The following is a 25,039-nucleotide window of genomic DNA, read 5'->3' as shown; positions in this document are numbered from 1 at the left end:
GACCTACTGAAAACCATAAAGCTGTTGTGAGTTAGTGAGGACACTTATGGGGGATAGGGGGTATTTACAGATAATGCCCTACATAAACACTCCTCCACTATCTCAATTAAAATAAAAACACAACATGACTATAGTGGGTAAATTAAACCAGAAGTGAAAGGATAGAGGGTTTAGAATTATATCATCAGAAATAGAATTTTGCAAGGGGAAAAAACCCCCACAATAAACTGACAAACTGTTCCTTAAAGAACCACCAAGAATTCCTACAGATCACCAGTCTAACTTCTGCATCTTTTAGACTTTACTAATCTTTTGCATCAAAAACCAGCTTCATGGGGATTAATTCAAGTGTCTGGTGGGTGTCTGGTAACCAGGAGATCAGTTCATTGTTTATCCTGTTCACTGCCGAAATCCGCAGTCGCCACCTGGTTTCCACATCACTGCATGACAACGCCTCAGTTTGCACTTGTTCAATGAAGCGGCATTTGATTCCTTGCCAGGATCTCCTACAGATGTCTTAGTACAGCTCAGTAATGTATGTGGATACACATCTAATTGATCTAACAGACATCCAAGCAGAAAAAAAAAGGAAAGCTGGATGGTAGAAATATCCGGTTCGGTAAAAGGGCAGGTTGTGGAGAGGCACCCGGTCCCCTCTGCCCCGGAGAGCGCCTCTCCCCTCCTGCGGTTGGACGAGCTGAGGAAAATCGGGGGTCTGCACCCAGACTTTCCCTTCCGCTTTTCCCTCCCTCCCCCTCCCCGTTCGCTGGAGCTCCTCCCTCCTCCCCGCCTCGGGCTGAAGCTCCTCCCTCCTCCCCACCTCCGGCTGAAGCTCCTCCCTCCTTCCCGCCCCCGGCTCCGCCCCGCTCTGGTCTCGCGCTGTCACAAGTCGGTCACTTTGTTCTCCACGGCGGCGGCGATCTGCTGGAGCCTGTACCCCAGCTGCATCTTCTGGGCGGTAGTGTCCTCCTCCAAGGCAGTGATGATCTGGGAGGGACACGGTGAACAGGACGGGCCGGAGTTACACATGCGACGAAAAGTCCTTTATCACCGAGCACCCCCGCAGCCTTTAATCCGTTTAGGCATTCAACCAAGATAATTAAAGGCACAATTCGCTTTCTGGAGTTTATTTCAATGTCATGTCCATTTTAGTGTATATCTTAGATCGCTCCTGACAGTTTTTATGTGCAATGAAAGATAATTTAGATATTTATGGAAGTTTCTGGCAACCTGCTGGCTTAACAATTGCTATTATTGGCGCACTGTCAGGTTTGTGATTTAAAGCAAGAAAATACACTTCAAGTAAATCCAACCAGCTTGTTCAGTTGCGCAGATTGTTATTCTCTCCCTCTTTATCGCTGCAAGAGGTTAGCTCATTTGTATACTGCTGAAAGTGTAATTATAGGGCAGCAGCATTGTTGAGAGGGCAGAGACTCACCTGGTCATAGTACTTGTTGATGTATTTGTACAACTCATGCAGGGCCACAAGGTAATTCAGTTCTCCTGAGTAATTCTACATGAAAAAAGGAATGTTTAACACAATTCAGAAATTTATATATAAACAATACATGCCCTTCAATGAGAAAATAATGTTTTCCAATAAAATTACAGAGCTAAAACATTTTAAACGGCTAGTGATATCAACTCGTTAAGAAGTTAATATTTTGAGAAGTGAGGAGCCGCTATACTCTGTACTAGTTGGTTTGAAATCCTTCTCAGAGCAGAAACACTCAGTTAACATTAGGATTGGAATGGGTAAGAAACTGATTAGCATTTTCAATAGCACACTACATATGTTTTTGCCAAATAAAATGACACATTGTGAATTCAGACGATGGATGTGAAAACATATGTTAAGGTCATAGGCATAATAAAAAAATTTTTTTTTAAACATACCCTGGATAGCTCTGCTAGTGCAGAGTTCATCTCCTGGTCACTGGCAGAGATGGTCTGTCTGATATCAGCATAGTACCTGCACAGAAAGAAAGGAAGAAAAACAGAGAAAGGAAGAAAGTGTGTGGGTGGCGAGATGATAGAAGAGAGAAAGAGGAAGGGACGGAGAGGGCGAGGAAGAAGGAAAGAAACAAAGGAAGGAGAAAGATGGAGAGAAGCAGAGGAAAGATGGCAATGTGGATTTAAGTCCCAATAGTGTGTCCTGAATACTGCCCCCCATCTCAACTCAAACCGGCAGCAAATAGCATTTTCTTATCAAAAAGAACAATGTTCTAAATTTATCACCGTTATCTGTCCCGCCCCGCGGCAGATCCCATATGCCCAGGCCGTGCCCCGACAGCTTGCCCATCGCCACCCAGAGCCCTGGCAGACGGCTCGCACCTACCTCTCCACCATCTGCTTGTAGCGAGGAATGTCTCTGGCATAAAGCAGCTTGTTGATGGGGGAGTCCTGAGCACAGGGAGAGAGATACTTAGGCGTTAAACACGTGCTGGGGAGGTAGGGAATCTTCGGCCTGCCTGAACCACTCTGCCTTCCCCTCCTGGCCCCTTCCCTCCCACCCTCCCACCCGTCCGTCCGTCCGTCTGTCTGTCCGTCTCGCTCACCCTTCCCAGCTTGTGTTCGGCGATGGTGCAGGAGTCCATGAAGGTCTGGGCGATGACGGACAGGACGGCGTCCACATTGTCCGAGGCCTGGACGTCGAAGATGAACTGCGGGTTCTTCACGATGTTGATCCAGAACCTCAACGGCAGACTTTGGGGAAAAACAAACAAACAAAAAAAAACCCAGTTGGAGGAAATCTGCTTGGTTTTTATGTGATAGAAAAACAAAGTGAACGGGAAGGGAAGTTCCATTCACCCAAACGCTAAAAGTCTCCACAATGCTTAAGGAGATGTTGTAATGTGGAGAAAACACCAAACTCTACAAGATCCTTCAGGAAACCTTCTAATGCAGAAACCCACCAAGTTTTCCCAATGCGAGACCTTGTATTTTAGGCAAACACTAAAACTCTTCACAACGCTAAAAGGTGATCTTATTCATCCACTAGCAGGTTGGATATTTTCCTACCTATTGGTTTTCCAGATGTGGATGGTCTCGCTGTCCGAGATTCCGTGGTGCGCGGCCTGGTCGTCCAGGAGATCGAAGAAGTACTTCACGGCGAGAGGCACCGGCCGGCTAGTGCTGAGAATCACCTGGAACAGGTCGTCCACAAACTTCTGCAGCGTACCCTGTGAAGGTTAGCATGTTACAGCATCACTCCATGAGCACATACAACCGCACAGCCCCAGCGACTATCAGTGCAGATAACACTGTGCATCACTACGTCGCTAGAAGGAATAATTTTACATTATATGCTGCAGGCACCCCTTAACCACAGCCGCTAACATAGTTGGCATCTTCCCCATTTGAACTCTTCAGGCAGGATAAATGCCCTGTTCAGATGTGCAAGAGCAGTGTCCCACTCCTAATCATACGGGCACAGTTCCAGTTCCCTGAACTGCTCATCTCTCTAGCTGCTCCCCCTCTGACCCTCTTTCTGTGCATGATGTCACAAGAGGGGTTCCTAAATACATAACCCCCCCCACAACTTTGGCAACTTTATCTAACACGTACTGCAGGTTGCAAAGCATTGGCAGTAAACTCTCTAGTGCATGTTGAGGAAGCAGCAAAACAGTACAGTCTAAAGCATAATACTATAATCATAATGTCGTAATATTACTGCAAAATAATTCATGAATCCTTTATATCAGAAGTCTAAAATATGTAATTATAGAAATATGGTAATCTAAAGTAAATAAGAATGCACATGAAAAAAAGTATTGTAAATTGTAATTCTGGGACCCCTGTGGGGCAGTACCTTCATGGAGAGCAGGCGTGTGAGGTAGATTTCGGGGATGGCCTTGGCTCTCTCCCGCTCTCTCAGGCTGCCCCGCCGGTGTTTGGGCAGCTCCGGCTCCTCGCTGGCCTTCACCAGGTGCCACAGCCTCACCCCGCCTTCGTCTGCGTCCTCTAGCATCGGCGTCTCTGCACCGCACATTCATGTGTAATGTCATATATATGTCATATGTAATGTGCACAGTGTAATGTAATGTGCATCTTAATATGTAAAATGTATTATATAATGTAATATGTAATGGGTAATGTGATGTGTATTGTAATATGTTAAATGTATTATATAATGTAATATGTCATACGTAATGTGTAATTTAATGTAATATGTAATGTCATGTGTACAGCTATTTTTATAATGTAATATGTAATGGGGAATGTGATGTGTATTGTAATATGTTAAATGTATTATATAATGTAATATGTCATATGTAATGTGTAATTTAATGTAATATGTAATGTCATGTGCGTGGCAGTTGCAGGGCCACTCACTCTCTCCTGCCACGTAGTCGTGGGTGTCATGGTGGATGTGTTTGCTGTGCCGTGGCACCAACGCCACCGTCGCTCCGTCGGGAACCTGCCGGCCAATCACAGAGCAGAGAAAACATGAATGACCCATTCACGCACTGAGCTTGTTTTATTAAATCAGAATTTTGTTTTTATTGAGAGTTATTTTTAATTATTTATTTCAAAATCTGTTGAAAGTAATCATATTATACTCAAACACTTGCTGGTCAGTGGTGTGAAATAACAGAAACAAGTTCACACTGGTGTAAGACAGAGTCCAGATGTTACAGGACATTATTTGGGCTTTATTGTTTACACACATTTACACCCCAAGCCGTGATACAAATAGAGATGAGTAATAATCCCCAAGTGAAGACATTAGCGCTGCAGCAGCATCTTTAAAAATAAACACCCACCTTGTAGTGCTGCAGCGTGTTGAGCCGCTTCCACGTGCCCTGCACCACGGACGTTAAGTCCTCATCGGACAGGATCAGGTGACCAGCCACGCCCGACCGCCACTCTAAACACCAACACCAAACAAGACAAGTTCAGAAAGAAGGGAAAGAATGGCTCAAATATCTAAGCATTTAAAAAAAAAAGCAAAGAATGTACTGAATTATACTGTGAACAAACCATATATACAATAAGTATGACATCATTCAGTTACAAACCATACAGGTACAGGAGTGGGAAAAGCAGATTTTGTGGCGGCGGAGGTCGGGAGCTCACCCAAGTCGAGGGAGTCCGTGTGTGGCCGGTGAGAGAAGGACGTGCCCTTGTACATCTGGTCCAGGACCTTCTCCTTCACCTGCGTGATGGTGTCGCAGTCCAGCACCTTGGCCGCGACGGGCTGGGCCTCGTTCCCAGCCCCGCCCTGGACCAGCACGTTCAGCGTCTGGAGGAGGAAGCGCAAGGACTCAGCTTTGCCCCTCTTCCTCAGGCAGACTCCCCGACCAACTCGCACTGCACAGATTTCCCCATAATGATCAGACGGCTGGTGCTGCGGCGTTGTCATTGACAGATCTCTCTGCCATTGAGGTGTTCCCATTCTGATGTGGCTTATGCACAATCATGCAGAGGCTTGACCAATAAGCCTCCAGTAGTTAGAAGACCTAATGGGTGTGGACACAACTGGGGTGATCTTGGAAACGCTTGCCCCCAACCGAGTGAGATGGGGGCCATTCGTCAATAGCCCGTGCTCCTTAGCAGAGCCAAGGGCTTCAGAAGAGTCAGACGGCAGAGAATACGGGAGGGGTGAAGTGTTCTTGGCCTCACCAGGGTGCGGTACTCCACGTCCTCCCGGAGCAGGCGGTTGTCGTTCAGCGTGTACTTGGCCTTCCCCGTCACCGCGTCCACGGGGCCCTTGTCCACCTGGTGCTTTATGGCCCGGAAGAGCATGTAGAGGGACTCCCCCGCGGAGTCCTGTGGGGCGCGCGGAAAAGACCGGGCGGCCATTAACACAAAAGCACTCCATAAAGCTTCAGAGGACCGGAGACATTATCTATAGCGCGTGTGCTTTCCCTTTCACACGGACCAACTCACCCTCAGGAAGGCATACAGGCAGATGGACATCCAGTTAGTCAGGAGCTTCTCCACCACCGTCTCGGTTCTGGAACAGGGACAGTGAGCAGTCACAATAACACATAATCCAAAAACTCCTAATCATAACATCTACTGCCTACATTATGAATTACTACAAGGGCTAACCAACAATCTATAAAACTATCACTATAATAATATACTCCAAGCCTACCCATAAAAATGCAACTACTACTATGAGTATACTGCAACTATTTCTACTACTAATATTGTATTACAACAACTACAACAAGCGTTGTATTACTGTTATGATTACTATTTGTACTTAAACAACTAGAAGTTTTTTCTTGTATTACTACTACAAGCATTACTACTACTACTATAAAAGCATGCACTGCATTGCGCATTTAGAGATCCCCCAGGGGGAATGGGTGTGTCACCCCTCAGTGTTCAGCAACTGCCGCCGCGCCCCTGCACCGTTCTCACCTGCGGAGCATGAGTTTGGGGTTCTTGGCGACGTACTGCTCCACCAGGTCGTTGAGCAGGGTCTTGAGGATGTCGGTGAAGTACTCCAGCTTGCCGTGCAGGGCCACGGTCAGCAGGGAGGCCACGTACGCCCGGTCCCTGGGGGAGAAGGTCCGCTGGCTCTCCAGGGTGTGGATGAACTGGGACAGGAAGCACGCGCGCGGGGGGACGATTAACGGCAGAACACCGGAGAGTCACGTCGGCCTTTTCGCTATTTTTTTGTTTTGTTTTGTTTTTTAAAGCTGTAGTGCAAGGTAAACACAACATCGGCCAGGACAGACACCGCTGGGAAATGACTGCTTCCTGGTTTGTTTAAATCGGACCCATGCGATCGCTCCTTCGAAAAACTCACACATTTCAGTTTTCAAAATAGGTTTCATTACCATTAAAACTGAAATAAAAATGTTCAAAATGACTGTGGGGAAGTTTTGTAATGCGTATGCAATTTCCTCCTAATAACATGAAAATTATGAAAGAGAGGAACATTTTTCCCCAATGACACACTCCACTGCAACGGCCTTAATATTCATTCCAAAAAAGGAAAGAACGACTGTAATTACTGTGTTGCTAAAACTGAGGAAAAATCTGCAGCGTAGTTGCTGTGTTGGCCATTAGGTTTAAAGGGATTTAAATCACCCATATCAGGGTGCGTAAAAATGTTAAGGGGAGAAGTTGAAACACAAGCATTTTGCACAGCATTAAACCAGTAACGTTTACAGCTTGTATTTATATGTCCAACATAACCAAGTGCAATGTCATTGCATGCCACATGTAACTAACCGGGGAAATGTACTAAATTTGGAGCAAACTCTTATCTTTCTCTTGCTATCTGTGAACATGCTGTACATGTAGAAAGTCATTTCATCGCCTTCGTTAAAATCGCAAGTAAGGTAAGCTTTCACATCAAGACAACAGGTGGCACTCACAGCCAGTAATTTTAATTTGTTTTAATCTAAATGCTTGTGACGTGTGCATTATAGAATGCAGTGTATTTTTTCCTACATTTTGGCCCTTTTTCAGCATTAAAAAAATGCAGAGTCCTGCATTAACGCGAGCACTGAAAGGGCACCTATTCCAACCCGAGGACACAAACCGCAGGCTCTGGGCCCATCTGTGCTCTTTCGAGCACGCCCGCGTTCACCCCAGGTTTCCCCGCGTAGTTAGCGGTCGCGGCGGGCGAGGCGAGGAGGGCTCGTCACCTTGGTGAGGAAGAGCTTGCTGTTGAGCAGGTTGGAGAGCTGCACCAGGCCCTGCTCCACCGTCTGCCGCCGGCACTCCTGCACGTCCAGGTCGCGGCGCAGCGGCGACTCCCGGTGGCCGGGGAAGAAGATGCGCTCGGCGTACATGCGGTAGTCCAGGAAGGGGATGCCGGAGCCCACCAGGTCGCTGGACATGTCCATCATCTCCGTCATCAGGTCTGCGGGAGAGACAAGAGGGAGGCGTCACGCTGGTGCTGGGATGTGATGGTTACCATGGAAACAAACGGCAAGGGCTCGCTGTGTAGAACTGCAGTTGGAGAATTGCTCTCGTAACACAAAAGTTTCAGGTTCAAATCCCAGCTGGGGTACTGCTACTGCACCCTTGAGCAAAGGTAAGGCCTTAATTGCTGCAGTAAAATACCCTGCTGTATAAATGCACAGGAGTAAAAATAGGCTGTGCAAGTTGCAACAAGGGGAAAATGTTAAGCAAATAAATAATTCAGTGCACTGCATTCAATAACGCTAGTATGCTCTGAGGTTACGCAAAAATATATCTTTGGGTTTTTGCTACAATGCGATAAACAAAATGATATATCTAAACAGAGAGCAATAAACAGAACATATAGGCTTGTTCCTATTTAAAATTGGGGGAGGTGTGGCCTTGCTCACCAGTGAACTCCTTTTTGCAGCGGTCTCTCACGCTGGTCTCCAGGTTCTCCAGCTGAATCTGAACCTTCTTGTAGTCTCTCAGGGCCTGCTTGCTCTTCCTCCTGCCGAAGCCACACCCCCCGCATTAGCCGACTACAACCATCGCCCGAAGCGCGCATTCGGGAAAGAGCGGTATCCTGAAAACGCTTCTTGTCACAGGACGTAAAAAAGTGAATTAATGGACCAAAAACAACCAACTGAAACTGACAACACACTACTGAGAGAGTTCTCTGAGAGAGACCTTTTTGACTCATCTTGCTGAAAGTCTTGCTGAGGCTCTGGGTTTATGAAAGCCTGGTTCAAACTACACATTTATCCCCAATATTCTATTGTGGAGGGAAAACTGGAATATTCAACCGATTAACATACTGGTAACAAACACTGAGTGAGGGTACTCTGTACTAACATCATGTCAGCACAGACCATCATAAATGCTTAATTTTGAAGCTCATGATTGTTAAAATGCATTCTAACAGCTGAATATTTTGGTCCTTAAAAAATACTGCCTTAGGCTGTAGAGCTCAGGGCTCAAATATTACCTTTGATATGAAACGAACACAAAAACGATAACAAAACACCTACACCCCTTATATTCACACACAGCCAAATTCGGTTAGCTAGCCACCTAACATGCAAACGTAAGATCAGACAGGCCTTTACAGCACAATGAGCTGTAATTTCCAGTTCTAACAGATGACTTTAAACTACATTACTCACAAGTAAACGATCAAAAGTTGAGATTGTGGGAATGTCATTGCACCACATTACAGCAGCATTGCAGCTCTAGGTCAGAGAAAGGGACTGGCTATATCTGTAATCTGTAACTTCATTTGACTGCATTAAACGCTAATGGACACAGCCTTGGCTGCCCAGGACAGCACTATGGAGCGTAATGCTGTGGTATCATTTGCAGAAATAATATTAGAGCTGTTAAGATACAAAATCTTGGTCACGTTACCAAATTTGGTTAGTTAATGGGCAATCGATTTTGACAATATTGGGTTTTACATGAAAGAGCCTTTTACTGTGGAAAACCTCATGGACACTTTTTATTAAATACACAGACCCGTTGGGAGAGGAAGTTCAGAATCAAAGAGTGGAAACTTCGAAGCAGCAGGAATACTCGGGCGCACCTGTATATGAGCACGATGATGAGCACGATCAGGGCCACGATGGACGCCCCCACCCCAACTCCGATCTGGGCCTCCAGGGGGAAGGTGGACTGGCTGAGGGTGTCGTACTGCACCTTGCCCAGGGAGAAGTTCAGGTTGCCCATCTGGACCTGCCCAGGGAGAGAGAGCAGACACCCAAACATACATTTAAAACAGTTCTAGTGCGCAGATGGGCCCCACGGCCTGGTATCGAACCCTGACCATGGTAGTGCAGACTGGGGCTGAGGCTGGCATGGAAACACGAGGTTTCCAGTCAAGCAACTTTCGAGTTACATGAAGCGCATTTTTTCTTGCTTTAAGCCACAAACTGAGCCCCCCCTTTAAGCCATGTATGAAGAGGCTTCCTCTGATTGACGACTCGCCCACGTCGAGAGCGAAGATTACGGCAGTGAGAGCTGGTAAAAATATCATTTGGCATTCCAGACTGGACAGGAAAAGGAGCAAGCATAAAAAGTGGGGTGTGTCTTTCTGCATTACACCCCATTGCACGGGCATTTCCACTCTTGTATACAAACATAAGATTTAAATGACAGAGGCACTCTGAATAACTGTCTGAAGTATACCGGATTCCTTAATTTCAAATAAACCTGCCAACTGCTAACCACGTCCCCATGCTTCAGCTGCATGCCTTTGTCAAGGATGACCAAACTTGCCTCGGTTGTCAATCTGACAGTCAAGATTGATGGCTGCATTTAAAATGAGCCAAAACATCAGAACGTGGTTAAAAACTGGTTGCTGTAATAGCGAATAGCTACGTATAAAATTAAAGAAGGAATAAAAACATTTCAAACAACATTGCAGAGGACTCACGGTGAACTCTGGTAGGGGGTCGGCACCCTCTCGTTTCTTGCCAGGCCCCGGGGAGGGCTGCTGGGTCGGGGGTTCGCAGTACAGGTGGTTCCTGGTGAGAGTCTTCACCGAGCACACCCCCTCCCCAATTTGAGCCACCACCTCCTCCTTTAAGATGGCCAGGTCCAGGTTCTCCCCCTGCACACAGGCCACAGCACAGACGGACAGAGAGTTGTAGGAGTCACAGGTTAAAGGGTACACAGGATATATGTCAAGATCACCAGTTTTGGCAAGAGAGGGTCAAGTTCCAGATGTTGCATAAGTAACAGACTGCTGAGGAACATTGTCATAGAACATTATAATAAAACACACTTATGACTAATTTCACAGCAACTTAAAGTGTTGGAAATAATCACAAGCACAACTAACTGCTTTAAAATATTAACTATTGTACTTGGTCACTACTGAAGATGATCAATTTCATGTAAGACAGACTTCACTTTCAAAAATGAATTAAGACAAGAGCACACAATTCAAACCATTGCACCCTGGGAATTCTGTTTCAGGTCAGTGGTGAGCCAGGAATAAATGCTGGATTATACAACTACGAATAGCCACTGTAACTAAAGAGCACAAATGTATTTAATAAGGAGCAAACATGCAGAGGAAAACCACTTCCAAAACCTGACATGGCTCATACCATAATAAATCAACAAGAGGAAATTAATTTTTGGGACAGGCCACACACTGTTTCCTGAAGCCAAGCTTTGTTAACTGCTGCTGTATGCAGTACATAATATAAATTGGACAACTGAAATAACTCTGTAGAGGCCATGTACGTAGATGAAAGCCTGGAGCGTGTGTGTGTGTGTGTGTGTGTGTGTGTGTGTGTGTGTGTGTGTGCGCGTGCGTGTGTGTGTGTGCGCACATGTGCATGTGTCTGTGTGTATGTGTGTGTGCGCGTGCGTGTGGCGCTTTTCACCTCCACAGAGATGATGCTCCCGGGCTTGTAGCGGTAGGGCTTGCTGGGGTCGTGCTGGTTGAGGGGATGCAGGATGGGGTTGAGCTCGTAGCTGAAGGGGCTGCGGCTGACCGCGTCGAAGTCGAAGCGCAGGTTGTCCAGGAGGAACTCCACCCGCACCTGGGCGTGGCGCGCGTGGGCCTCCACCGCCGGCGTCCGGCACAGGATCAGGGAGGAGGTGTTCACCTCGCAGCGCTCTACGAACTGAAACACAAAAATCACTCAGACTGAGAAACAGGAAATAAAAATCAGTGACATCATCACAGAAGAGAATTCCATGGTAGATCTCCTGTGCAAACCACGATTTGGCGGTGCACGCATTGCAGGTGGGCGATTACACTGGTGTGGTGCCCTGAACCTGGAAAATATGTTGTCATCTAGTGCATCCTCATTTCCTCAAAACCATCTCTCAGGCACCGCGAGATAAAATAAACCATTGGTTTGATTATAAAGGAATTAGAGGAATTAGAAGAAATTAGCCTCCTTTTGAATGACCATGGGTTGCTTAGCATATTTGCTTAATGGGGATGCAGGTTTACCTCTTTGACGGAACACAGGGCCCCTTCTGGACAACCAGGCTCCGGAACAATTCGGCGCCGTCTCCACAGCAGCCTGCCCCCAGGCCCTGGCCCCGCCCCCCTGCTGGTGCTCCTCCTCCTCCTCCTGCTCTGAGCGCGCTCGAACGGGGACACGGTCACCTGAATCCGAGGCTCCTGGACGACGTCCAGGTTATGGCCGGACACGTGGATCACCCGCCCGCCACTGATTGGACACAGGTACGGAGTGACACAGTGAGAATTAAGAAACACACTCACTGTATGATAAATCACAGGGCAAATGAGTCATACAAACACCTATTGGGAAAAAAGCAAAAATTGGTATAGGAGCTCAACCAAAATAATTTGGTACAAGTCATGCAGCACTAGGTACAATTTAGTCAAGAAAATGGCGAGCATTGTTGGGCTGAATGGCCTGTTCTCATGATTATGTTATGTACATAGGAGCTCATTATGAGTATAAGCTGAGCCCTATAGTCCAAGATTTGAGCCCTGGCTCAGAAACCAGTCCACCATGACTGGGAGTCCACGGAGGGACCCAGTCGGTCCAGTGTGTGTTTTAATATGGCCGCAGTTCTTCAGGTTAACATCGCGTTCGTTCCTCCTAAAAACCTGCCGGGCGCCCGCAGGCTAACAGTACAAGTGAGAGAATATTACATTTACAATTACACTCACTTATCAGACACTCTCCCCCAGATCAGCTTACAGACGTGGAGAACATCCGTTTTAGTATCACACAATATCACCAAAAAAATCACAAAGGCCCTTTATAACCAATGAGTTAACTGAACAAACCACCAATTAGTATTGTAAATTATAAACAAAAGTAAGAAGCACCATTCTGGCAACCGATCTTAAATTGTCTCTCCTCCATTAGGTACCAGCTCTGTGTTGTAGTACCGCAGTAGGTTGCACAACAGTCATTGGTTTGTTGCAACCAAATGTATCAGAGGGGAACACATGCATCATCTGCAGTGCTCCTGGTGTTGCGTGGGTGTGGTATCAGCGATACAACTCAAGAACTACCATTGGAAATTCAACAACAAAATACAACAGTGAAAATGTAAGAATATACTAGGAATTCAAGATTTGGTGGAGGGTTAGGGTGGGAACAGGAACAACGGAAGGACCAGGGAGAGTACCTGAGGAAGCTCTTTGAGGGTGCCGCCAGTGTGACGTTGGGGTCAGGGGTGTAGTGATAGGTGGCGTCCGACAGATGGCGCTCGCTGCTGCCGTAGCGCACCGTGACGCGGTGCTCCCCCGTCGTGTTGCTGGCGCCAGTCACGCACTCGATGCTGCCCTCCTGGATCTCAGAAGAGCTGGAGACGTGGAGGGGAGATAAACGAGAGCTGAGCGATCCTGGTACCGAGGGTCTGAGTCTTTCACAGTTTTGTGCCCAGTCGCTCAGCAGAGAGCCGTTAAGTCTGGGCATCTCGAGGGGGGGGGGGGGGGGGGGGGGGGGGGTGGGGACTCACATGAGGCAAGGGACGGCTCCGACCACCACGCTGACCTCGCTGGGCCGTCCGGTGAGCAGCCTCATCCCGGCGATGGTCAGAGAGGTGCCCCCTGCTTTCGGGCCCCTCTGTGGGGACACCTGCGTCACAGTGGGGTCCTGGAGGGCACACATGGTGTGCGTCACAAAGAGAAGAGAACAATAAGGCTCCAAAACCAGCAGTGAAAAGCACAGCTATGTGGTATGCGTGCATGTCCGCGTGAATGTGTTTACTGCAGTACGCTAGATAGCATTTGTCTGCTTTTATCAGGAGTAAAAGCAGTAACAGTGCGCAAATAGTGCATTACCAAACAGCAGGAAGTGGACGTGTGACCACGTCCTGTTCTATACCTGGTAGCTGAACTTCTGGCCGGAGGAGCCGTACTCTCCTCCGCTCACTTCCACCGAAACCTGCCCGGTCTTCTCCATGCTGGGCCCGGTTCTGCACACGATTCTGCAGGAAAACAAGAGAACGACGCGGGTACATCAACCAGTGCCCTTCACCAGCCAAACGTGTGTTCCCCCCCCCCCCACACACACACAACCCCCCACCCTTGCGGTGGCTCTACCTGGAGGAGACCTCGTAGCGGTCGGGGAGGACGGCGCAGGGAACCCCCGCCACGGTGACGGAGTCCTGGATGTCCTGGGCCTTCTGCCCCAGGTTGGACCCAGAGATGGTGATGAGAGTGCCTCCCTCCACCAGGCCAGACAGGGGCTCGATCTGCCACAGAGACGAACCAAACGTCACCCTTCAGAACCCGCCTTCTTCCAAAACAAAGCCAACGTTTGTTTGGGAAGCAGACAAAACAGCCCCATTCATTGTCATGTCTGTTTATGCATGTTTACGCAAACGTCTGATGGGAACAGACAACCGAGTGACGATGCTAAATAATGCCGTTAACAGCAGGGGTTCCCACACTCTCCATTCAAAGGCCCGCTAATGTCCACACTCTGGCTGAGGACCCCACCCCAGCAAAAATCTCAGCTGTTAACACTTCTATTCAACACCTAGTACAGGCAGCAATTCTGCAGGTCTTTAACACACTAGTACAAGGACACATGTCCAAAATGGAATGTCATATTTATATCATCTAGCCAGACCATATAATTATGCATCCAATTACAATAGTCATAAATGCAATTTATGAAACATTAAAACATTTTTAAAAAGGAGATTTTTTGTTTGTTTGTACAGTATATTATAGTTTCCACAGGCGAGCCCTGGGAGAACGCGGCCGGACTCACGAGGTGTATGACGGGGGCGGGGCAGGTCTGCTCTATCCTCTCCGTGCAGGAGTCCCTGTAGAGGCAGGAGGAGCGCGGGCCCCCGCACCACACGCAGCCGTACCTCTGCTCCGCCGTGTGGCAGCGGCTGCAGTCCGAACGCCCCACCGAGCAGTTATACAGCGTCACTGCGGGCCACAGCGACAGCCAATCAGTAAGAGAGGCAGGGCACATTGCTCACACTGCTCTGCTCACAGTCAGCTCATACTGTAACAGCAACAAGTCAGTTAGTTCATACTGTACCCAGTCACAGTCAATTAGTTCAGACTGTACCCATTCACAGTCATCTCATACAGTAAGCAGAGTCACAGTCAGTTAGTTCATACTATACCAGAGTCACAGTCAGTTAGCTCAGACTGTAAGCTCATACTGTACCCACAGAGAGTCATAGTCAGTTGCCAACTGTTATGGCTGATGACCAAAAGTTTTTCCCAAGACTGGGTGACTCCACGTCTGCTCACCGTACAGGTCTTGGGCGCTGTCCACATGGAAGGTGTTTCTCCTCTTCACGTAGACCATGGCATTGTACTCTTCCTGGGGAGCGGAGTAAGAGTACTGCAGCAGCCGGCGGAAAGAGAGAGAACCACAGTCAGGAACTAGCCTAGAACACTGATTTATAACTGCAATTATAACTGGGAGAAGCTTAAAACTTTACAGCAATGAACAGCTCATAGTTACAGCTCAAATAGTACAGTAATTCAAAACATATTATTATTGTGAGTAGTTGAAAACTTCACAGCAGTGAAAATTAAAGAAATACAGCTAAAATGGCACAGCAATTCAGTGATAATTATTAATATTACTGAGTACTGGAAACGGTCTCATCCGGGATACAATGATTCCTGTACGTAAACTGGAGATGGGAGACGGTCTGACCTTGTGCGACTGGCAGGTGATGTAGAAAATGGAGGGGTCCGCCTGGTCTATTTCCACGTAGGAGTCCACCACGACCGTGTGCCCCTCGATCACCAGCACGCACTCGTAGTCCAGGTCCCTATCCTGCGCGAGCAGAGTACCACAGGGAGCCAGATTTACCCCACAGACATTAGCGCCGCGCAGGACGGAGCACGACCCTTATCTGCAGCTCAGATGAGCGACTGCAGCGGGGGCAGGGGTGACATAACGGGCGCAGGAGTCAAGAACGGCTTCATGTAACGGGATTAGTTCAGCAGAGCGATAAACGGACCCAACTGCTGCACGATTTCAGAAAGGGCTCTCACAACAGCGTAGTTCACTTGAGCAGCACATAACAACCATAATGCGCAACTCCGGTCCTGCAGGGCTAGTCTGCGTGCTGGTTTCTGTTCCAACTAATTACCTCAGTGTTAAAGTTTTCTGGCAGCTCTATAAACAAGGCTGGTTTGCTCCTGTACTTGAGCACAGCAAAATCTTTAGGATACACTTGCAGTCTGCGGGTGCACCTAGTGCTTATACAACTGCCAGATCAATATATGAAGAGCAGAACACAATTAAGTTAAGAGCGGAATTAAATTAAGATCAGAAGTTGGCACAAAATCCTGAAACGGATCGGCCTTTGTGGTGCACCCCAGCATTATACCAAATCGACTTCTGCCCAACCATCCATTCCAATACATCCTGCAGGGCTGTGCTTACTCGTCTGACAAATACATTGCATTACAGGCATTTAGCAGACGCTCTTATCCAGAGCGACTTACACAACTTTTTACATACAGCATTTACATTGCTAATGGCCTTACAATAGTGCCGTAAACTTTGTTAGGCAGATTTAGTGTGCGCCTTACCTGGAAAAGGCAGATTTAGTGTGCGCCTTACCTGGAAAAGGCAGATTTAGTGTGCGCCTTAACTGGAAAAGGCAGATTTAGTGTGCGCCTTACCTGGAAAAGGCAGATTTAGTGTGCGCCTTACCTGGAAAAGGTAGATTTAGTGTGCGCCTTACCTGGAAAAGGTTAAGGTTGCGGCCCATGAGGGTGATCCTCCTCTCGGTTCTGACAGGCAGGAGGGAGGAGCCCTGAACCTTCTCCACACAGGGGCAGGCCGACGCCCCCCAGCCTTCCAAGGAGCCCTCGTCCCCCTGCGCTCACAGCACACGCGGGCTGTTAAAACACTGCTTACCTGCACCGCTCTGTTCTGTGAACCCCCCCCCCAACCTGGCTTCCCACAAATGTAAGAATCCCACCATTTTTCAACAGCATCCCAACTGAAAATCACACACAATTAGGAATCACTCCATCATTGGTTTTCAAGTTCTTGAAATGAAAGAATATTCTAAAACGATTTGTTTCCCCTGTAAAGAGCACAGAGTCTGTTATTCAGTTACTGAAAGCATCCTACAAACAGGCTTTCCTGCTTCAAAAAATTCTCTCCAAAAAACTCTCCATTCCTCTCCTTTCTAGTTGTACAATTCGAAATAATTGATCATTTCTGCTGCAACAACTGCATTCCTGTGGACGGTTACACATTACAAAGTGTTAAGGCTCAGATGAAGCTTAGATGGAAGTTAAACGATGGTCAAATAAATATAATACAGCAAAAAAAAACCCAGCTGGCCCAAGCTAAACTCAGGCAGCCAGATTTTTTTTTGTTGGCAGTTCTGTTTTCCAGGCAGCGATAATGTCAATAACAATAAGAACCAAATAATAATAATGATATGCACACGGTGAGAGAACAGTCCCTGGGTAACGTCAGGGCGGAGCTTTGCGGGGGCAGAACGGGAGGGGGGGGGGGGGGGGGGGGGCATACGGAGTGTCCTGTCCGCGAGGGGGGGGGGGGGCACTGAGAAGGCCCTAGCCGTGGTGGCGGGAGCAGCTGGGACTCACCGGCAGGTAAAAGTCGGACGAGTCGTACTGGTAGTCCAGCTCGGAGTCGGGCTCGGAGTCGCGCAGGTGGGGGTAGGAGGGGTGGGCCTGCTCGGCGTCTCCGTCCCCAGAGAGCACGGCGGCCGCCGAGAACGACACCGTGTCGTTCTCCGCCGCGGCTTCTGCCACCTCCACCTCCTCTTCGGGCCAGAGGACAGAATCGCCGTCTCCGTCTCCCTCCTCTCCCCGCTCCACCACCTCCGGGAGTTGCGTCAGGGGCGAGGGGGGAGGAGCCTCTGTTGGGAGCGGGTGGAACGCCTCGTCCGATTCGATCGGCGCCCCCAGCGGGAAAGGCGTATCATCGGTCGGAGGCGGGGCCACGGGGGAGGGCTGGCTGTCGCCGGGAGGCTCAGCCACGGATTGGGCGTCTTCCATTGGCTGGGGGCTCTCAGTGGGAGGAGCCGTTACGGTCTTCAAGACCGGGTATGCTGGGGGTGGAGCCGGAGTGGTGGGCGTGGCGGCATCGAGAGTGACAGGCAGCTCCACCTCCACGACTTCCGCTACTTTAGAGCTGGTGGGCGCGACCTCATCGCCTCCAGTGACCGGGAACTCCTCCAACGTGGTTCCTTCTTCTGCAAGGCTGGTGGCTTCCGTGGGCAGTGTTGTGGACATTGCGGCTGCCGTGGTGGGCGGAGGGGCAGGCATGGTTGTGGGTGGAGGAGTGGTGGGCATCGTCGTCGGCTCTGGGGTGGTAGTGGTGGCGGTGGTGGTGGTGGTTGGAGGTAGCGTGGTCGTCACTGGCTCCTCTGTGGTGACTTCAGTCGTGGTGGCTTCAGTGGTGGTTGCGGTGGTGGTAGTTGCTGTGGTAGTTGTTGTGGTGGTGGTTGTGGTTGTGGTGGTGGCTGCAGTAGTGGGTGCTTCGGTGGGTGGGATTGTGGTGGGGGCCAGAGTTGTGGTCGGGGCAGTTGATGTGAGCTTAACGTCTATGGTTGTTGGAGGTGCCGAAGTAGGAAGTTTGAACTGGTAGTTTTGAGAACAGGAGGAAAGAGAGGGAGGGGGAGGGGGGAGACAGAAACCAGCAAAACAAAAATAAAAACACACAATGAACATAAAAGCCAAAAAAGGAAAAGAAAACAAATCTGACAACGGTACAAAACATGGGCCGTGGGGTTATCGGTTTCACACGGGATTATTATCAGTGAACACAAAGCACATGCACTCACAAGGATCTGGATGATGAGGCTGTGACACGGATGATGAATATGTTAAATCTTAGTTTTGCTTGCGTTGTTTGTTTTTGGAACATGAATATAAATATGAATAATAAAATATTTGGCAAATGTTAAGAGCAAATGCAGTCACCTACCTGTGTATCAAACCCCTGCCTAGAATCTGTCACAACCCAACCATTTCCACATACTCATTCTTTCTATGCAACCAATTACTATGTCGTAGGTGGCCGACTCTGGTCTTGGAGAGATGCAGAGTGTGCTTGTTCTCATTACTACTCAGCAGTTAATGGATCAATTAAAGCAGTTCATTACATAGTCGGCTCACTTCATCTGGTTCTCATTCGTTTCTGACTTTAAGGTGATTTTAACAGACTGGGCCTCCAGGACCCGGTTTGGCCACCCCCGTTCAACAGTTCTACAGTTTAGCTTCATTCCAAACCTCACAGGCTATGACCGGTCTGTTACCGATGCTGTCCACTTACGTGCTCGTTGTAAATGATCACCCCGTCCTCGCAGATGGGCTTGTGGGTGCACGAATGCTGGTGGATGCACCAGTTACAGCCCCAACGGCTGGTCACACAGCCGCGGCACCTGGAGGGGGAGGCGGACAGTGAGAGGGAGGCGGAGCGTAAGAGTGGGGTGGAGAGCAAGGAGGTGGAGCTTCAGAGGGACATGGAGCTTCAGAGGGAGGAGGAGCTTCAGAGGGAGGCGAAGTGTGCGAGGGAGGCAGAGAACGAGGAGGAGCAGTGCCCCAGCACCCAATGGCAGCAAAGAACAAACAGATGGCGTGATTAAATGATCCCACTAATTGGCCTATGGTGAGGGACAATATACAAGAGGGTTCGTCTCTTAATTGAATTGTGTTTGGTTACTTATCAGTGTGGCCCCTGAAAACACTTGCCAGGGAGGACAGAGGGTAATTAAGTGAGTGCCTGGGCTGATGCACAAACAGATAAAGGAGTTTAAAAGCAAACAGCCCTGCCATTTACCAAGGCGCATCCCAGTATCCATGCAGCTAAAAACCTCAAAGTGCATAACACATTGCATACTGAACACAGGAGCAGCCATTTAAATGGTACCACTAGCATATCAATATGTAGAAGAAAAGGGAGATTACTGACATCATAGTGCATTATCTTTCGGGCAGGCCTCCGTTATCCAGGACGTCCTGGCTTTCTAACCAGTCAAGCAGTATCAAGTAATTCATGCATCTTTCTCAAGGGTACTATAAGAGTGACTCATCTGGGGTTCAAGCCCATGACCTTCGGGCTACAAATCCCAAACCGCAGCCGCTACATCACATTGTGCGGCGAGAGAGCCCCGCTCAAGCAAGCGGAGGCCAGGTGGCGGGGCGGGGCGGGGCGGGGCGGGGCGGGGCGGGGCGGACGCATCTGCACTCACGGCGTGTTCCTGGAGAGCTGCTTGACCGCCGCGCAGTCGTAGAAGGTGAACGCTCGGGCGGCGACCGTCACGTTCAGGAAGCGGAGGGACAGGGTGACCGTGACGGAGTCTGCGGAGCGAGAAAGAACAACGCCCCCGGGGCGCGCCCTTAAATCACCGCGACGTCCCCCAAATATTTATCAAAGGTCATTTTTACAGGTGGGGAGCTCTGGCACCAGCCTAAGACTGGAGATCCCAAAATGGACAAAAGTTTACTTTTAAAAACGGGAGACCGAGATTAAGAACACAAACCAGCTGCGAATGAAAAATGTGCCACGGGAGGCTTCAAGAGACTGAAGAAAAAAGGGGTTTAACGCACCACATCTGCTCCCGAAAACGCACCGAAAAGGACAGGAAGTGAAATGTCTGAAATTCCTCTGGGCCCGTAATCCTCTGATACACACAGAGCTCAGGAGCGCGATGGACGCTAGCGCTGGGTGCCAGCCTGCCGTGCACCAGAGACTGTGGGAACACGCGCAGCCCAGGGAGGAGCAGGCCGAGCCGGCCTCGCTCAGGAGCTGAGCGCTGCTATCACAGCGGGACTGTGCAAACAAACCCACCAGCGCCAGGAATGCTTTCATGAGAGCCCGCTGCTATCAGAGCAGAGAGACGGGGGTACGGGCCAGCTGGGCTTTCTAAAATGATTTTTTCTCAAGTTTAAAATGATTAGATAATCTGCAATCTTACTACATCTAAACCAGTAAGTATATCCCACATATTCAACCGGTTTAAATGTATTAATGTTTTGAAACTGAATATTCTTATTTTTATTTTATTTATTGTTATGAAAAAAAGGAAACTGCACAAAGATTCTACACGACTGTTCACAAATATTTATATCTTGACACCTAATTACTAAATGCTTTGCTAAGCTAAGACTCTTGCATTCCTATATTTGTCAAAACACATACCAATACTGTACAGCTTTGACCTGTGCAGTGCACAAGCATTTCTAATTCTTCCTAATAAATTCACTTCCATCTCATGCAAATAGGAAGATTACACCCTTCTTCAAGAAGGGTCGTGAAGGGAAAAGGCTACTCTTAAATCTCTGAGGATCTATAACCTGTGAAAGATGTCACAGGATCTTTCCCTCGCCTGGGGAATACAGTGAGTCTACCTCTAAATGACAGACTGAAGTAGCATTTTAAACTGTAAGAATTCTCCCAAGTGCACATCTGGCTTCCTTGTCCTACCTTTACCAAAAAAAAAAAAAAAAAACTTGTGATGTCCTTTCCAGGTCCCCACTGTCAAATCATTTAAATATTTTCAACATTCCAGGACTTTCCAGGACTTTGAAGGACATTTGAAGGAGCACACACATCCATCGCTGAGCGCGCCGTGGGTGAACTCACCCTCTCCCGGGCGAATGGGCGGGACCTTATCCGCGTCCGGGGAGAAGCACAGCACGCCAGCTTTGGTGATGGAGGCCGGGCTCTCGCTGTCGTGGAACAGGCAGGAGTACGCCTCGTGCTCCTCCAGGCTGGGCAGCCCCAGCACAGACAGGGAGATCTACGAGGGAGCGGGCGGGGGAGCCAGATTAGACAGATTGGATTCTGGGAAGAAAGGCAGCGCTCGCAAACGTTTTGGGAGGAAGTAGAGTGCAATTAATTCACTTAAAGTGCAAGGCAAGGAGTAAAAATATAGACTGCCCTATTCCAGTTCTCAAGAGAACCCCCCCCCCACCTTCAACTCCCCACGAATGTTATCCCTCATCGGAGCTCAGGTCCAATTATTTGTGATTTACATTGTTTTTACATGCTTCACCGAAATGGAGCGGCCTGATAACGATCTTTCTCGTTGTTATATTATTCCAGCAATCAGTGCTGAGGCTGTTGGCTGGGCCAAAATCTTCCATCCTAAGAAGATAAGAATGAATAACAGCAGTACCTGCATAAGGCATGTACCAATGCTATCTTTGGGTCACGTGATCTATAGATACTGAGAGCCTATACTCCCCTCATGCCCCCCCCCCCCCCCAACTCTCCACGGGCCCACTACTGGGTTACATACACTTCTCTTCTCCTCTCGGCTAATATTGGATGGGATCAGGGACTGGACTGTGAGGCACTGTGGCTCCAGGTCAAAACTCCACAGCCATTGGCCTGGCTGCTCTCCACGACGACATTCAGAGCGCTGACCACACCTGCCACAGAATGAGGGAGACAGGGGCATACAGGTGAGGCAGTTACACTGATATCTTCCTTTAATCTGTGAGGCTCTGGCCCATTTTGACAAAAAATATGATACACTTTAAATTGATATAAATTTAATTATGTGCCTAAATAATATGCTTTCAAAGCATAAGCAATTGTAGGCATTTCAAGTGGTTCTTTGAGTGGTCCTGTGAGTGTTGAATGTGAGTGGTCCTGTGAGTGTTGAATGTGAGTGGTCCTGTGAGTGTTGAATGTGAGTGGTCCAGTGAGTGTTGAATGTGAGTGGTCCTGTGAGTGTTGAATGTGAGTGGTCCTGTGAGTGTTGAATGTGAGTGGTCCTGTGAGTGTTGAATGTGAGTGGTCCAGTGAGTGTTGAATGTGAGTGGTCCAGTGAGTGTTGAATGTGAGTGGTCCTGTGAGTGTTGAATGTGAGTGGTCCTGTGAGTGTTGAATGTGAGTGGTCCTGTGAGTGTTGAATGTGAGTGGTCCTGTGAGTGTTGAATGTGAGTGGTCCAGTGAGTGTTGAATGTGAGTGGTCCTGTGAGTGTTGAATGTGAGTGGTCCTGTGAGTGTTGAATGTGAGTGGTCCTGTGAGTGTTGAATGTGAGTGGTCTTGTGAGTGAGTGTTGAATGGGAGTGGTCCTGTGAGTGTGGAATGTGAGTGGTCCTGTGAGTGTTGAATGTGAGTGGTCCTGTGAGTGTTGAATGTGAGTGGTCCTGTGAGTGTTGAATGTGAGTGGTCCTGTGAGTGTTGAATGTGAGTGGTCCAGTGAGTGTTGAATGTGAGTGGTCCTGTGAGTGTTGAATGTGAGTGGTCCTGTGAGTGTTGAATGTGAGTGGTCCTGTGAGTGTTGAATGTGAGTGGTCCTGTGAGTGTTGAATGTGAGTGGTCTTGTGAGTGAGTGTTGAATGGGAGTGGTCCTGTGAGTGTGGAATGTGAGTGGTCCGGCATGGCACCAGGACTCACCTTCCCTCTAGGACACACCAGCCACAGTACGGGTCATGAGCAAAGAGACAGGACTGGCAGTCCAGGTGTTTGTAGCACTCGGCCACTGGCCTCTTCTCCAGCTGAAACAATAAGAGACATTACAACAACAACAACACACTATTTAAATAGCACCTTTCAAAGGATGCTCAAAGCACTTTCCCACAAAGTACATTTAAAGGATGTGGCTTAAAAAAATACATAATCAAAATAAAGAACAGTTGCTATGACAACAACAGTAAGGACACATTTCCTCAAGAGGTAGCAACATTCTTTCATTAGGTATTGCAGATAAAGCTTGGTAAACAAATGGTGCAATGCGCAGAATCTGGGAGGAATCACAGAAAGCTAGAGATGGCTGCCCCAGGGGTCACCCAGAAGATCCACCAGCCGGCATTAGCCATTCATCCAAAGTGCTGTGAAGACTGTGAAGGCCACTGACCATCGTGCTGGTCATGATAAAGAGGTGTTCCTTGGTCTGGTCCAGGAGAAGGTCGCTGCTGATGGGGACGTTGGGCTGGATGGTGACGGTGTCGTACTCCTCCACCTCGCCGTTGGGGCCAAGGAAGACCTGGGGAAGCACAAGAGACAGACCTCCATCTACACAGCTGACTTTTTGACTGATGTTAGGCAATCAAATACCCAGTCCCATCCAAACACCTCTGAAGTGCATTCTGAAGGGTTGTGTCAGTTCTGCAGATGGCAAGATTACTTATACAGAGCCTAATGGGGACCTGAACGGCACCTAAAATGTACGCGTTCCCATCTTGCACACAGGTGTGTTTTCTTTGAATTGTCCTGACATCGTAATGAACAGACTTTAAAACAATGTACCATATTTAACTGTAATAGTTTCCAAGCTCCTGAACTGGTTGGGTTCCCTGAAGGTGACGCATTTGCACAATTCAAAACCGAAACGATGAAAGTCAGGACGGAACATTAACGGCCAGTAACAGAGTTTCAACTCGGAAACGGCCCGACCCCGCGCTCCAATCAGCAGGCTTTTATGCTATTTGCGGGAGGTTAAAATTTCAGACCGCTGGGTCTTAATGCCATTACTGTGAATCCCATTCCGTCTCACAGAACCCTGGCGGCAATCAGGCTAATGTAAAAATCCATAGCGGGCAGGTGTATCCAAATTACAGCTTGGATAGTGCCGGGGCGTGATACAGGATACCGTTTGCAGCGATGAGATAATCCGTTTCAACGGATCATTTCTGGTCAGCTGCGCGGAGAATCGCTTTGATCCCCATCGCTCAGGGCTTCAGCTGTCTCTAATCCAATAGCGCACAATTGGCCCTTACAGAGGTTCGTTGTAGATGTCTGAATGAGAAACCCCACTAAGGAAACTGAAAGTGCATGAAAGCTTGGATGCCCGCTTCCGGACGCGTTGCGTTCGCGTGCAACACGTCCAACGTATCCAACTCTTTTGTGCAGCGATAACTCTGATTTGCTTGTGTTTTGCCAGGGTGACAAAGAGGGAGAACGAGAGAGCGAGGGGGAGAGGGAGAGAGATGATGGCAGAGAGCCAGATAAAGACCCTTTTGCCATGCCCCTCTCAGCTGAACTTTCCAAAGAAAACATTTGGTTTGGAAACCAGTGACGGCAGACATCTGTCCGATGTCACTGCGATTGTTGGAAGTTTCACAACCGTTAAATGTTTCGAATACCAACAGAATTCACATTTGACATGGCGGTAATTCACAATGGCTACGCTTTCAGAATCTTTCGAGAGGTGCATAAAACAAACAGGACAGAATATAACACAGCAGTCCTCGTGTCGAAGGACAGAATCTTCTTTCGTTTTTTTCAT

At 48.4% G+C, this 25,039-nt stretch overlaps 1 protein-coding gene across 7 annotated transcripts in view; it reads right to left on the bottom strand.

Moving 5' to 3' along the window:
- Positions 1 to 817: 817 nt before the first annotated feature.
- Positions 818 to 25,039, bottom strand: part of plxnb1b (plexin b1b) — an 87,670-nt gene continuing 63,448 nt past the window's right edge. For 6 of the 7 annotated variants that reach the window (XM_035387482.1, XM_035387481.1, XM_035387484.1 and 3 more), the window contains 34 exons: positions 23,669 to 23,797; positions 23,209 to 23,309; positions 22,099 to 22,231; positions 21,441 to 21,597; positions 20,047 to 20,155; positions 19,128 to 19,236; positions 17,435 to 18,433; positions 16,555 to 16,689; positions 15,513 to 15,635; positions 15,098 to 15,191; positions 14,598 to 14,764; positions 13,922 to 14,073; positions 13,704 to 13,806; positions 13,336 to 13,472; positions 13,003 to 13,179; positions 11,843 to 12,065; positions 11,265 to 11,507; positions 10,304 to 10,480; positions 9,455 to 9,603; positions 8,283 to 8,383; positions 7,614 to 7,831; positions 6,376 to 6,554; positions 5,893 to 5,959; positions 5,626 to 5,772; positions 5,080 to 5,245; positions 4,767 to 4,870; positions 4,336 to 4,420; positions 3,812 to 3,978; positions 3,022 to 3,182; positions 2,559 to 2,706; positions 2,339 to 2,403; positions 1,897 to 1,972; positions 1,439 to 1,513; positions 818 to 987 (listed from right to left, as the gene is read on the bottom strand). In XM_035387482.1, coding sequence (XP_035243373.1) covers positions 883 to 987; positions 1,439 to 1,513; positions 1,897 to 1,972; positions 2,339 to 2,403; positions 2,559 to 2,706; positions 3,022 to 3,182; positions 3,812 to 3,978; positions 4,336 to 4,420; positions 4,767 to 4,870; positions 5,080 to 5,245; positions 5,626 to 5,772; positions 5,893 to 5,959; positions 6,376 to 6,554; positions 7,614 to 7,831; positions 8,283 to 8,383; positions 9,455 to 9,603; positions 10,304 to 10,480; positions 11,265 to 11,507; positions 11,843 to 12,065; positions 13,003 to 13,179; positions 13,336 to 13,472; positions 13,704 to 13,806; positions 13,922 to 14,073; positions 14,598 to 14,764; positions 15,098 to 15,191; positions 15,513 to 15,635; positions 16,555 to 16,689; positions 17,435 to 18,433; positions 19,128 to 19,236; positions 20,047 to 20,155; positions 21,441 to 21,597; positions 22,099 to 22,231; positions 23,209 to 23,309; positions 23,669 to 23,797 — 5,481 coding nt within the window. In that variant the 3' untranslated portion in view covers positions 818 to 882. The remainder of the gene's footprint in view (positions 988 to 1,438; positions 1,514 to 1,896; positions 1,973 to 2,338; positions 2,404 to 2,558; positions 2,707 to 3,021; positions 3,183 to 3,811; positions 3,979 to 4,335; positions 4,421 to 4,766; positions 4,871 to 5,079; positions 5,246 to 5,625; positions 5,773 to 5,892; positions 5,960 to 6,375; positions 6,555 to 7,613; positions 7,832 to 8,282; positions 8,384 to 9,454; positions 9,604 to 10,303; positions 10,481 to 11,264; positions 11,508 to 11,842; positions 12,066 to 13,002; positions 13,180 to 13,335; positions 13,473 to 13,703; positions 13,807 to 13,921; positions 14,074 to 14,597; positions 14,765 to 15,097; positions 15,192 to 15,512; positions 15,636 to 16,554; positions 16,690 to 17,434; positions 18,434 to 19,127; positions 19,237 to 20,046; positions 20,156 to 21,440; positions 21,598 to 22,098; positions 22,232 to 23,208; positions 23,310 to 23,668; positions 23,798 to 25,039) is intronic. The other variant, XM_035387487.1, reaches the window with a different exon arrangement.

Source organism: Anguilla anguilla, chromosome 13 (assembly GCF_013347855.1).
Source record: "Anguilla anguilla isolate fAngAng1 chromosome 13, fAngAng1.pri, whole genome shotgun sequence".
Taxonomy (NCBI): domain Eukaryota; kingdom Metazoa; phylum Chordata; class Actinopteri; order Anguilliformes; family Anguillidae; genus Anguilla; species Anguilla anguilla.
Note: the sequence above shows the minus strand (reverse complement) of the source record. Positions and strands in the feature narration are given on the sequence as shown.